This window comes from Struthio camelus, chromosome 26 (assembly GCF_040807025.1).
Source record: "Struthio camelus isolate bStrCam1 chromosome 26, bStrCam1.hap1, whole genome shotgun sequence".
Classification (NCBI taxonomy): Eukaryota; Metazoa; Chordata; class Aves; order Struthioniformes; family Struthionidae; genus Struthio; species Struthio camelus.
Window position 1 is genome coordinate 161,007 of NC_090967.1, and position 13,347 is coordinate 174,353.

General features: G+C 61.2%; 1 protein-coding gene and 1 long non-coding RNA gene across 8 annotated transcripts in view; one reads left to right on the top strand and one right to left on the bottom strand.

Annotated features, from left to right (window-relative positions):
* Positions 1 to 627: 627 nt before the first annotated feature.
* LOC138062308 (uncharacterized) lies at positions 628 to 5,871 on the bottom strand. Its single transcript, XR_011136359.1, has 3 exons — positions 5,732 to 5,871; positions 1,432 to 1,674; positions 628 to 1,012 (listed from the first exon to the last, which is right to left on the bottom strand). It is a non-coding gene; the product is annotated as an uncharacterized lncRNA (long non-coding RNA).
* NFIC (nuclear factor I C) overlaps positions 5,827 to 13,347 on the top strand; it is a 73,417-nt gene continuing 65,896 nt past the window's right edge. For 3 of the 7 annotated variants that reach the window (XM_068919641.1, XM_068919645.1, XM_068919646.1), the window contains exons 1-2: positions 5,831 to 5,977; positions 6,641 to 6,674. In XM_068919641.1, coding sequence (XP_068775742.1) covers positions 5,942 to 5,977; positions 6,641 to 6,674 — 70 coding nt within the window. In that variant the 5' untranslated portion in view covers positions 5,831 to 5,941. Of the gene's footprint in view, positions 5,978 to 6,537; positions 6,675 to 8,289; positions 8,384 to 9,212; positions 9,780 to 13,347 lie in introns of those variants that run through there. The other 4 variants (XM_068919642.1, XM_068919644.1, XM_068919647.1 and 1 more) reach the window with 4 other exon arrangements.

A 13,347-nucleotide genomic window follows, 5' to 3' on the forward strand; every position in this document is an offset into this window, starting at 1 on the left:
CCCTCCGGGGAAACAAACCGGGGGAGAAGCCGTTCCCTCGCGGGGGCAAGCGCCCGGCCGGAGGGCTGCGCTCGCCCCGCCGCCCTCGTGCTTCCCGCGGCGGCCCGGCGGGCGCGAGGGGCTCAGCCGGTTTGGGAAACGGCCGGCGAGGCCAGCGCGGCTCCGCGCCGCCCCGGCCCGGCGGCGAATCGGAGCGGCCCGTCCGGCGCCGACGGAGGCTTTCCGCGGGCGAGGCGAGAGCGGCTCGGCGGCCGGCTGCCTCTCCGCTTCCCCCCACCCGCGGAAGGGGAGACTCGCCGGCAAAGAGAAAACCCGGGCTGGGGGCGGGGGGACGAGCGGGGAGCGCTGACACCTCGGCCGCGAGGAAGAGCCGAATGAGCCTGCGGTTGGGAGCAGGTAGTTCGTTACCTAACTGCGTTTCTGTTGGTTTTGGCAGCTGATTAAAATTCCACGCTCCTTCCTCCCCCTCCCGCCCGGCGCGGCCGAGGGAGGCCGGCGCGGGCCCCCTTTTGTCCTCCCCAGGCCGCGGGAGGCATGCGCAGACGGCGGCCCGGCGGCGGGGGCGCGCGCCCGCCCAGCGCGGCGGCGGGGAGCGGGCGGCCGGGGCGGCGCGTCGCCCGCCCGGGGCCTCGTGCCGCTGCGCGCCTCGCCCGCCGCCCCCGCCGCCGGCCCCTTTCGCTTTCTGCTCCTCCGGCCCTCCGCGGCGTTTTGAAGTGCCAAAGCCCATTTTGATTTTTTTTTTTGGTTTATTTTCCCCCCTTTCGGAGCCGTTTCCTCCCCGCTGCCATCTTTGCAAATCGTGTATTTGAGGCCCCCCCCCCCGGCTGCCGGGAGCGCCACGGCACCTGCCCGCGTCGCGCCGGGATGGAGCCGCGACCTGGCTCCCGGGAAGTTCTCGGGATGCGATGCTCCGTCTCCAAAAGCCGAGCTCTTTTTTTTTCCGGCTCCTGGGGCTGCAGCGTTTAAGCGCCTCGGCAGAGGGGTAGCAGAAGCATCCAGCCTCCCGGTCTTTCTGGCAGGAGGAAAAAGAAATCAAATCTCGGTGTTTTCGCACCGAGCAAAGAGAGGAGGACGTAGTCCTCACTGTTGTGCCTACCCTGAAAATTTAAAAAAAAAAAAAAACCAAAATATTTGCATTTAAAATAAGCATCGCTGGGCTCCAGGGCAGCCCGAGAACGGCCGCGCTTGATTTCTTTCTGTAAAAAATAACACGAAGAAACATTTCCTGATGGCTTTTTTTTTTCCAAACAAGTGAAATTTCAGTGTTTGCAAGGTTGCAGGCAGTTGAATTGCAAACGTCGACCAAAATGCCTCTAAAAGCCCAGAAAGAGCCTCATCCGCAGCCCAGGCCTGCCCTGAGCCCCCGGCGCCGCCACGATCGCCCTCCCCGTGCACCGAGCCCCATCCGCACACACCACTACATGTGCTTACTTTTAAGTCGGCGAGAGCTGTATTGGCAGCAGAGAGGCCTGCACAGGCCAACTCGCAAATATAAAATGCAAAACTCGGTCTTGGTGAAAATAAGTGTGTTTTACATTCATTTCAGGGGAGCTTTTCCCCGGTGAGTTCAGGCTCTCCAGCGCACGGGCACAAGCGGCAAGCTGCTCCCAAGGACGTAGTGCAAAGGGGGTTTCTCCTCTGTCTCTGCTGTTGGTGGATTGTTTTCCCCCAAATCTGTGTGAAGAAGCAATGTTTGAGCTGACTGAAAAATGGGTAGAAAATATCGGGGGTGTTTTTTATTTAGAACCTGCTGCCATCCAAAAAAAAATAAATCCACAGCAAAATCTGAAAAAAAAAAAACCTTTTGAATTTTTGCAGAGTAATTTGCTAAAATCTGCTGCTGTTTTTTTTTTAACTGCAATCCTCCAACACCAGCAACAATTTCACCAGTCAAAAAGCTGCTTCACAAAGGCAGAGAAAAGACAAAAAAATTATTTTCATCACAAGTTTCGGCTTTTAATTGAGCCGGGACAGACTTCTGCCTGTTTGGGACCTAGGCCAAAAGCCGTACACAGGAATAAAGTAAATAAATTCTGGTCAAAACCAGAATATTCTCCTTAAAAGTTGCTTTAAAAAATCAAAGAAAAGCAGCTACAAAGCTGCCTCTATGCAGGTTATTTCCTTTTCTCTCCCCCTTTCTGTTGAGGGCCGCAGCTCGGGGGCCCTCATGGGCCCGAGCACTGCACCCAGCAGGATCGGACCCTCCAACACCCCCCCGCCCCGAAAACCGAGTCAGAAAAAGGCTAATGAGGCAGGGGAATATTTTCCCGTGGCGCCACGGGGGGATTATCCAGCCCGGCGCTGCTGAACGGGTATCCGCACCCGCTCTGCTCAGCCCCAAAGTTGGCACGGAGGAGTCTTGGCAGCATAACTCAACCATGAAATACCCTTTAGAGAGAAAAAAAAATACTGCTTTTAAGAGGGAAGCTCACAATGCTTTCAGCAGCCCAGACCGTGCTCAGATGACGTCCGGCCCATCGCAATTCGGTACGTGCCCGGGCAGGGGCTACGGCAGCAGGGCATCGCCGCGGCTGGGGAGGGGGGCACCACCAGAGCCCCCGCCGCCAGCACAAACCCACCCGAGTGGGACCGGATCAGCCTCCCACTGTGGCAAATGTCACTGGGGGAATATTTCCACTTGATTGTGGAGCTGATTTTAGAGACAGGTGGTCCGGAGCCTGCAAACAGGCTCTAATACAAATAGCAGTAGTTAAACAGAGGGCCACATTCAGATTCACCAAATTAGGAGTAACTCAGCTTAAATCACGTGGGCTAAACTGGTGTGCAAACCCATTAAAAGAAAGAGGATCAGACCCCCAAATCCCCCAGTGTTGGTTTAGTTTATTCAAGGCAGCAGGGATGACCTGCACAGGAAAATTACATTGGGTTTGGGGTTTTTTTCCCCTCCTCCTTATAATGATGTTTACAGGCAGCCTGGGGAAAAAAAAAAAAAGGATTATTTTATTCGTAGTGTTTTGCTGCCTGGATTTTGTACTAGTAATTAGGGCTGAGGCTGGGGGTCGTGCCAGGGAACTGGGGCTGGCTGGGGCAAGGGCAGCCGAGACGGCGGCGGGGTCTGGTTTCTGCTCCCATGCCGGATGCTCATCCTGTGCCAGCTGCTGCATCCCGCTCGCCTGGCTGCACCAAGATTTGAGGCTGAACCCCAAAAAGTGCTGGGGTCAATCAGGGCTGAGGAAATAGCCACCAGTGGCAATATTTCCTGGATGGGGCCTGTGGCTGGCCAGGATGCATTTTACCTCTTGCTCCGGTCCGTGCCGTCGCTAAACCCGGGCTTGGCAGGGCCCTATAGGTGCCAAACGACACGTTGTGATTATTTCGAAGCTTATTATAACCGTGGGTCATTATTCTTATAGGCTGCTCAGGATCGAACCATGCGCCCCTCACTGACATAGGAGAAACGAGATTAATTCATGGGGGCGATTGCATGCATTCAGGCTCTTGGAAATCCTTTGGGGCATTTCGGTGTGCATTTTGGGAGGCAAGACTGGCAGCCCTTGCAGCCCAGCTTTGAATCATCCAGGAAATATTTTAACAGCACTTTAAAATAAATAAATAAATAAGGCAGGCCCGGCCTGCCATTCCTGCAAAAGCCCTTTCGTACCATTTTCAGGTGCTCGCAGAAGCGAAAAGAAAAGGCCCAGCCCTGTTTTTCCCCCTTTTCTTTCCACCCCTGTGCCAGTGCTGGGCCCGGCAGGCTGGCAGCACCCGCCTGGCACTGCCGCGGGGCGCCCGCCGCTGCCACCCGGCAGCTCTCCGGTGCCGAGCACTGTGCCCTGGTGCCCCGAGAGCGGCCTCCGCTTGCTCGCTCCACCGCAGCATCTCTTCCCCCCACAAAAAACAGTCATGGGGGGATGCAGCTTGGACGGGGATGTGGGGAATTACTGCAGTGCTGGTAATACAGAAAACATTTGCTGCAGAGATCGGAGCTACGAGGCAGGCACTGAAGTGCAAAGCCAGAGCTGGTTAAAAATTGGCAAATTCTTCCCCGCGTTTGTTTTTTTCCCCCTCTGCGTCTCGCAACGCTAAGTGCATAAAATGAAAACTATATTCTCTGAGCAAAGTTGCTCCGGAGTTTACATTCCTCAAGGCTTATTTAGCTGGGACAAGGCGAGTTAACTGCTCATTTCAGCCAGGACCCTTTTTCAACTTAAAACAGGGAAGTGGCTTTTCTTGGGGTAGCAGATGGTGATTGAAAAAAAAAAAGTTTTAGAGCTTGTAAATATAAAGAAAAAAAATTTTTTTTGATAGAAAGCTGGAACAAAATTAGATCTCATTTACATAAGGCCAATCTCCATACTTCGATGTCTGACAAACAACTTTAACGGCAGTAAAATAAACCCCTTTGAATGCACAAATTATTCCATGTACCGTCCAGTATCTCGGTATGTGCACAGTGGGTTTAGCGGGCAAAGGGGATAAGGGGATGTATAAAATAAACCTCTAGTGTATACAAAATCCCTGTTAAAATTGAGCTGATCCCTTGTAAAAATGATCAGTGCTTGCTGAGTCCCCTTGTACGAAGGGAAAAAAATGAGGGAGAAAATTAAGAAATAAAAAAATAGCGAAGGTCTGTGTAGCTTGCTTCAATTTTATTAAAAAATATAATAAATTATTTAGCATGTTATTTATCATGCTAAAATCATCTGAGCACAATACAGCCAGAAATTATGTTCCTGTTTGTTCAAGACTGCGTGTTGAGCCTAAAAATACAGAAATACAGCGCACACTTTGCCCTTTAATAAACCGAGAAAAGACCTCTTTTTTGTTGCCCTTATCTATAAAAACGCAGTTACTAAAATGGCTTGAAATATTAACACATTACTCGGTAACACGGGTTAAAAATACAGGTCCAGGCCCAAAACGGGGTGACGAGGACGAGCGCAAACGCTTTCTCAGAAGCGGTCCTCTCTCGCGCTCAGCCCGCCGCGGCCGCAGGCAGCGGGCGGCGCAGGCGGCGGCTGCTCCCAACTTTTGGAGCGGAGCGGAGCGGAGCGGAGCGGGGCGCGGCGGGGCCGGGCCGGGGCCGCCGAAACCGCGGCGGGAGCCGCCGAGCGCCCCGGCTGCGCCCCGGCCCCGGCCCCGGCCCCGGCCCGGCCCGGCCCGGCCCGGCTGCGCCCCGCAGTAACAGGTGGAGGGAGCCCGGAGCCGCCCGTTGCCCCGCACCCGCCGCCGCCCGCCGCGGGGTGCGCAGGGCACCGCGGCCCCCCCGCCCCGGCCTGCGGCTTTAGGGGAGACCCGGGGAGGGGGAGGGCTGCGGGGGGCAGAGGGGGGGCCTGGGGGGCGCGGGGGGTTGTCCCGGGGCAGGGGCAGCTCGGGGGGGCGGGGCGGGGGCACGTTCAGGGGGGCAGGTATGGGAGGTTGGGGGGGCAGGCAGGGGGGATGTTACTAAGCGGTGTCGGGGGGGCAGAATGGGGGTGCTAGAGGCCTGGAGGAGGTCTGGGGGGGGCAGGGATGGGGGCCGTCCGGGAGAGGGGGGCACGGCTGGGGGGGCGCGGGGGATGCGCTGCGTGACGCCCGGTGCAGGGGCGGGCGGCCGGGCCGGCGCTGCCCGCAGCTCCTCCCCGCGCTGCGGTAGCTCCGCACCGGGGCCGCGCCGCGCCCCCCCCGCGCCCCCCGCGCCGGGCCGGGCCGGGCCGGGGGCGGCCGGGCCCCTCCCTCCGCAGCCCGCCGGCAGCCCCGGGGGGGCCGCGCCGCAGCCCCCGCCACCTACCAGCAACTGCCATCCGGGGGCTGCCGCCGCTGCTGGCCGCGCCGCTGGGCGAGCGGGGCCGGGGGCCCGGGCCCTCCTCCCCTCCCCTCCCCTCCTCCTCTCCGCCCCCGCACCGGGGAGGCTTCCCCTCCGCAGCGCCGCCGGTGCCCTGGGCGAGGGGAGGAGGAAGAGGAGGAGGCTGCGCGGGCGAGGAAGGGGAGGAGGGCTGCGATGGGGACGGGGCGCTCTCGGCTGCGAGGAGGAGCCGTGTCCGTCCTGAGTCGGGCTTTTTTGGGGGGGGAGGGGGAGATGTGAGCTTTTATTTTTTATAGGCACCGCCAGGGAGAGATCTACCCATACCTCCATATATATATATATATATATATATATATATATATATATATAAAAATATATACATAGCAAGAGAATTTTTTCAGGTTTTTTTTTGCCTTCCAAAAATAATCATCATAATAAGCCCCCCCCCGCAACCTCCGCTCCGCGGAGAAGAGCGCGCGGAAAGGTCGCGGCGCATGAGGCCGGGCTGGGCGCGGGCGCCGCGCTCCCGCCGCCCGCGCTCCCGGCGCCCCGCGCCGCCCGGCGGCCCCGCCGCCTCCCTGAGCCGCCCCGGAACTCGCCGCCGGCGGCAGCCGGCCCGGCCCATGCCCCGCGGCGCGGAGCCCGGCCCAGCCCGGCCCCCGACGCGCTAAGGCCGGAGCATGGCCCCTGGGAGCAAGAAGGAGCCGGAGAGAGGGTGATCGCCCGCGGAGGACACTTTGCCGTTGTCGGTGCCTTTTGGGGGGGGCTTTTTATTTTTTATTCTTATTTTTTCGGGGGCAACGTTTTTTTTTTCCTCCTCCTTTGGCTCGGTGGAAAACACACGTTTTAGAACAAAATACCAAAAAAACACCCTCTTTGCTTTGCTTTTCGCAGCAACTTGGAAGCCCGTTAATTGCACTTGGCTATGGTAGGTCCCATGACACTTTCATTTTCTCTTCTACTTTCCTCCTCTCCCCCCCTTCCCCCGTGTGTGCACCCAGGAGCAAAAGTTGGTGGCCGGGGAGGGGGCGGCGGGGGCGCGGGCCGGGCCGGGCCGGGCCGGGGGGGGGCCGCGCCGCGCCGGGGGGGGGCGGGCAGCGGTGCCGGGGCGGGCGGCGGGCGGAGTGGCGGGGCGCTGCCGGGAGCAGAGTTTAATACGGTGCCCGGGGAGGGGGGAGCGGAGGCGGCGGGGGTGGGGAGGGGAAGGGGTGCCGGGGTGGCGGAGGGAAGTTGCCGCCGTCTCTCCTCCCCCTGCCCACCCCTTCCCCGCGGTATAAAGGGGGGGCGGAGGGCGGGGAGCCGCCCGGCGGGGAGGTCGCGGCGCGGGGGGAGCCTCCGCAGCCCGGGGCGGGCGGCGGGCGGAGGGCTGGATGGAGCTGAAAATGGCCGCTAAAAAAGGGGCGGAGAGGCCTGCCAGCCGCACCGACTTGAACTTGGAAGTGACGCCCAGGAGGGTCGCCAGCAAGTCCGCGCTGCGCTCCGCGGGGCCGCCCCCGGCCCCGGGAGCCGCTGCCCGCCGGCAGGGCCCGCCCCGGGGACACCGCGGCTCCGCCGCTCCCCCCCCCCCACCACCACCGCCGCGAAATGCTGGTGGGGGGTAAAACAACAAAAAAAAATCCGCCCAGTCCCCGCGGTGCTCGGTTTTCCCTGCTTCGCCTCCTGCCAGTCCACGGGGGAAATAGCGCGGGTGCTGCGGCGCGCGGGGAGGGCGCGGGGTGCCGCCGGCTCCGGCCGCGGCCCCGCGCTGCCCCCGCCGCCCTCCGCGGCGCTCCGGCCCCGCTGCGAAAGTTTGCGGCGGGGAGCAGAGCCGCCGCAGCCTCCCCGCTCCCAGCGCCGCGCGCAGCCAAAAGCCACCGCAGAGCCGTTTCTCCTTGCAGGAGAGGCAGGAGCGGGGATGCCTGCGGCGATTTTTTATGCAGGGGGGGAAGGAAAAAAAAGGAAAAAAACTAAGATTCTCCTCTGGGAGAAAGGAAAAGTTGAGAGTGAAAATCAATTGTGCAGGCGGAGGGGAGGTTGGGACGCACGGAGTGCGGGGAGTGGGTACGTGAGGATATTTTCCCCAGCAGTAGGGCAGAGCGGTGAAAATCCTTTTTCTTATTTAGGGAGAGCGAGGCAGGGTTGGAGGCGCAGCTTCAGCCGCCAGTGCACCCGGGAGCAGCTCCCGACCAGCCCCGCAGAGCCCGGCTGCCTCCGACGGGCAGCAGTCCCTCCCTGCATTTCAGGTCACTGCAGGGAGCAATTAAAAATACATATATATATGTATCTGAAGGGAGGTGAGAGTGGGATAAATAAATCGCAAACCTCGAGAGCCTGCCATCCGCCATCCTGCAGGGCTGAAACTCACTTTCACAATTAGGAACCGGGGATTCCCTTTGTTTTTCTGTACGTGGCTCTCTCCCTCTCTCGCTCTCTAATTAGGTTTTATTAAAGCCTCCAGAATTGGTTGTTGTTGTTGTTGTTTCTGTAGTGAGAACTTGCGGTTTGGAGTTTGCCGGGCGCAGGGCTCCGCTTTTTCTTTCTCTTTCTCTCTTTGTGCGCTCGGGGGCTGCGGAAGGAGGCGAAGCGGCCGAGAGCCGAAGCAGCGGCGCCGGGACGCGGCCGGGCCCGGCGGGGCCGCCGGCGCCGGGGCTCGCTGGGGTAGGGCCGGGCCCGCTGGGGTCGCTGGGGCCGGGCCGGGCCCGGAGGACGCGGCGCTGCGCCCGGGGAAACGGGGCTCCTCTTGGCGCTTCCCCCGCGGCACCAGGCAAGAGCGTAAAAATGATGATGATAATTAAAAAAAAAAAACAACACGGGAAAAAAACTTAAAAAACAACGCCGTCCGCCGGAATTAGCGGGGTTTGGAGGCTCCCGGGCGCAGGGGCGGTGCGCGGCCGCGGGAGCCGATAGCCGAGCGCGGTCCGCGGAGAGGGAGCCGCGGAGCCGCCTGCGGCCGCGGGGCCTCCGAGCGGGTCTCGACGGGCACCGTGCGCGGGGAGGGGGGAAAGGCAGTTTGGCCGCCGGCCCCGCCACCCAAAACACCTCTCCGAGGCGCATCGGGAGGCTGCGGTGGCGGCGGAGCGGAGCGAGGCGCGGCGAAGTTGGCGGGCGGCAGCGGCGGGGAGCGGAGCCCGGCGGGGTGCGAGCATCCCCCCCGCCGGGCACCGGGCACCCCGGGGCCGCCAGCGCCGGGACTCGCCGGTGGAGCGTCTCCCTTCGCTTGTGCCCAGAAGTTGCACATGAATCTGCAGTTTTTTTCTCCCCTTCCCCGCGCCGTATTGGCTCCGTTAAAAAAAAAAAAAAAAACAATCCCTGAGCTCGGCCAGCTCTGCCCGCACGTCCCGGTACGGGCAGGGCCGCCCGGGCACCGGGAGAGCCGGGGGGCTATTAATAGCCCCATCGCGGGGGTCCCCGGCCGTGCCCTCCTCTCCCCCCCCCCGCCCCATGCCCCGCAGTGCCCTGGCCCTGCGAGCCAAAGGGGGTTCCTACATCTTTAAATGGGATGTAATATTTTGGGATGGGCTTTTTTCATAACGTCACTTCATTCCTCGCTCCTTTTTTTTTTTTTCATTTTCTCATTCTTTCTTTCCTCCCTCTCTCCGGTGCCCGTGTCTCGGATGGAGCCGCTTCCCCTCTAACTTCCCCGCTCGCCCTCTTCCCCACCGCCCCTGCCTCTAGGCTGGGCGCGGATCGCCCCCCTTCGCCCCCCCCGGCGAAGATGAGCCTTTCGCCGTTTTAAAACGCAAAAACCCCGCGCTTTATTTCAGGGGGGGGCTTTTTTGCCCTTTTTTTTTTTTGCTTTTTTTTTTTTTTTTGGAAGTTGGACCCTTTTTATTTCCTCCTCGGCCCCCCCTCCCGCGGGGCCGCCCCCCCCTGCCCGGCCGCCTCCCCCCGGGCCCCGCAGAGCCGCGCCGGAGGAGAGAGAGAGAAAAAACGCCCGGACTGCTCCAGCCTCCAAAATGACTCAGTAACTTTTACGCCTCGAGTCTCAGCCCTGCAATTAGCCACTTTCCCAGCACGGCTCGGGATGTATTCGTCTCCTCTCTGCCTGACCCAGGTAACCGGCCGTGGCCGCGGCCCCCCGCGCTCCCCGCCGCCCTCGGTCCGCTCCCCCTCCCCGCTCCCCCCGCGGCTTCTTCCCTTTAGTGCAAAAGACTTTTACAGTTGCGAGGCAAAAAAAAAAAAAAAACCCAAAACAAAAAAAAGACCCAGCAAGAGGGCGGGCTGGGGCCGGTGCGGGGCTGCACGGGGCCAGCGCAGGAGCTGTGCTTCCCCCTTGCTTTTTCCCCCTGCCTTTTGGGTTTTTTTGGGTGTCTCTCGCGCTTTTGGGGTTTTTCTGCCTCTGCTTTCACTTGGGGCTGTTGGGGGGGGAAGGGTTGCGTTGTGGTTTTTGTTTTTTTTTTGGCTGCGCCTGGAGGTGGGTGGCGCGGGGAACCCGCCAGGTTTCGGGCTCTGGGGGGGACACCCCAGTGTGTGGCCGGTGCTGTGGCCTGGCTCAGCTCGGGGAGATGGCGGGGGGGCTCCGCCGCTGCAGCTCCGCGCTGGCCACGCCGCCTCTTGCAGAGCGTGAAACTTTTTCCTTCCCTCCCCAGCCCAGTCACACATGTTCACGGGGCACAAGGAGGGGGGCACACATGTTCTCTTCGAAATCCTCCAAGTTTGGGACAATTTGCAACCTCCCCAGCTGTGCTGTGCCAGGCCATGTGCAGCAGGATGTTTGAGGGGCACCGGCTGTGCTCACCCTGGGGTGCCGCGCTGGCAGCAGGGCGAGGTGTGATCCTGGCCCCTCTGTGCGCGTTCGGGGCTGTCAAGGGGATCGCCATGAGCTGTGTGTATGGGGACGCTCTTGTCACTCAAGGCGCCATCGCCTCGCGGACGTGGCCTGGTGCCGTCCAGGGGCCGCGGCGGGTTGCTGGGCTGGGCGTTGCAGTCGGTCTGTGGGCGAGGGGCTCCCCAAAGCTTTTCCCGTGGCCGTGGTGGCAGGCAGGCCAGGCTGGGGCATTTACAGCTGCGGCTCTGCCTTTGCTCTGTCCTTATTGATCGCTGATATTTATTTAATTATTGAGCAGGCAACCTTCCCCCAGCCTCGTAACCTCTTCCCTGCTGGCAGCCTCCAAGTGCCCCGAGCGTCGCGGTCCGGCCCTGCGCTGGGCGCCAGCTCCCCGTGAAGGGTCCCATCTCGGGGGTCTTGCTGCAGGAGGGCTGGTACCTGCCCCCCCGCCTGCGGGATCTCTCTGCAATTCGGAGCACCGTTCCTCCTTGCAGATCGCGTCCCCGCGCCGGGCCTAGGCCTGAGCCGAGAGCAGGAATCCGGCCTCACCTTGGGAAGAGCCCTGGGGATTAGCTGCCACCCAGGAGCAGGGGGGAAGGAGTTCCCGGTGCCAGCCCCAGCGACACCTGCCTCGTGCGGTGGCACCAAGGCAGTGCGAGGCGCTGGCCTCGTGTCCTGCTCTCCCTGGGACCGGTGCTGCGAGTGCCTCTCAGGCTGGCGAAGGCCTCGCCTCCTCACACCAGGGAGCTCTCGTCTTCCCTGTAAAAGAGGGGGCCAAGGCCACTTGTGGCAGGCTCGGGACCAGAGCCCGACTGCTGAACTGAGCGAGTGCCCAGCCGGTGCCTGGGGTGGCCAGGCTGCTCCCAAAGCTGCCGTCCAAGCCAGGGCATCGTGGGCCCCTCGTGGAGCCGCATGGCGCTCGAGTGTCCTGCGACTGCACGGGTGCTGCCCGCGGCCGAGGGGCTGGCACGGGCACGGGCACAGCTGTGGGCACATGGGCACGGGGATGAGTGGACAGGGCTGGGGCTGCGCAAGGGACCCTGGTGATGGTGCTCCCAGTTGTGTGGTTGACTTCACAACACCTCTGTCTTTTCAAGTGTAACACCTCGATCTTTTTCCTTTCCCTTTTTCCTTTCCCTTTTTCCTTTCCCTTTTTCCTTTCCCTTTTTCCTTTCCCTTTTTCCTTTCCCTTTTTCCTTTCCCTTTTTTTCCTTTCCCCTTTTCCTGTCTTTTTCTCCTCTCTTTTTTCCCTTCTTTTTCCCTTCTTCTTTTTTTCTTCTTCTTTTTTTTTCCTTCTTTTTTCCTTCTTTTTTTCCTTCTTCTTTTTTTTTCTTCTTTTTTTCCTTCTTCTTTTTTTTCCCTTATTCTTTTTTTTCCCTTATTCTTTTTTCCCTTTCCCTTTCCCTTTCCCTTTCCCTTTCCCTTTTCCTTTTTCTTCTCCTCCACCAACCCAAGTCAGTGCTTACCGAGGGACCCAATATCTCAGTGTCATTCCCAGCCTCCCCCTCCCGCCATTCTCCAGTCTGAGCTGGGTTTGCAGAGCCCATTTTTGCCAGCTAACAGCGTTGGTCTGATGTGGGAAGCCATGTGGTCGCTGGCTGGCCTGGCTCGGGCTGGCAGGAGCAGTTCTGCTCACAAAACCGTGCTGTTCCCAGCGCTTCGCTCGGAGGATAGGGGGGAGCTGGTTTTTCCTATGCGGATCCAAGCTTCGGCCCCGCCACACATTGCTGCATTAGCAATGGGCAGGCTCCAGTTTTCCTCTGCCCTAGCGTAGCCCCAGCTTGAATCTAGCCCAGCTCGGATGGGATCTGCGTCGTCTGCACCTACGGCTGCCCCCGCCTCCCCCCCCGGCCCTGCCATGGCAAAGCACTCCCGCGAGCCAAGCCGTTCCCATCCCACATGCTCAGCAGGGAGACTCACCGGGCTCGGGGAGCTGCGCGGATGGTGATGTGGATACATTGGAACGTGAGCAGGACCCGCCCTGCCTGCGTTGGGGTTTGCAGAGCTCCCCCGGCATCGCCTCCTGCCCCCCGGGCCCGCCGAGCCCGGGCAGCCGCGCGAGCCCCAGCTGCCGCTCGGGCAGCCTCCTTCCCGGCCGGAGCCAGGCCAAGGCCGGGCTTCGCAGCCCAGCGGCACCGAAATAGCCCTGGCAAGGCACCCGCCGTAGCGCGGTCCTGGCAGGGCCTCGACGGTGGCCAGCCCGCGTCCCCTCCGGGAGAGGAGGGTGACTTTGGGCTCTGCTCAGCTGTCTCTCCCTGCTTAGGGACTTCCTCCCCCTCCCCCAGCTCACCTCTGTCCCCTCTCGGGGACTGGGCAGGAAGTCAAGACGGAGCTGCCCAGATTAGCAGGGAAGCGGGACCGGCATCTCGGCCAAGGGCTGCGTGTGTGTGGCCGCGCGCGAGGCCTCCCGGCCCCGTTCCCGGGTGTCTCTGGCTGCGGAGCTGGCACAGGCCCCCCGAAATAGCCACGGCCCCACGCACCCGCCGCTCGCTCCTCAACACGTGCCATGCTCGAGCGGTAACGATCTTTCTGGAGGTGCCGGCCGAGGCGTCACGTTCATCCCAGGTTCCTGCAGCTGCAAAGGGGGGGGATTTTCCCAAGCGCTGGGCATCAGCCCCGGCCCGCGGGGCTATCCCTGGGGGAGAGCTGGAGGTTTTGGGGCCGGCTGGGATGCTCCTGCTGCTTTTCTCCCTTGCGTGGTGCAAGCGCTCTGCCGGGCAAGGCTCCAGCCTGGCTCTGCTGTCATGGGGCTGCCCCGGCGCTCTCCCCACCTGAGCCCCGGCTCCCCTGGGCATCCTCCGCCGAGCAGCGAGGGGAGGCCGGTGCCAGCGGCAGAGGTCTGCTGAGCGGCAGG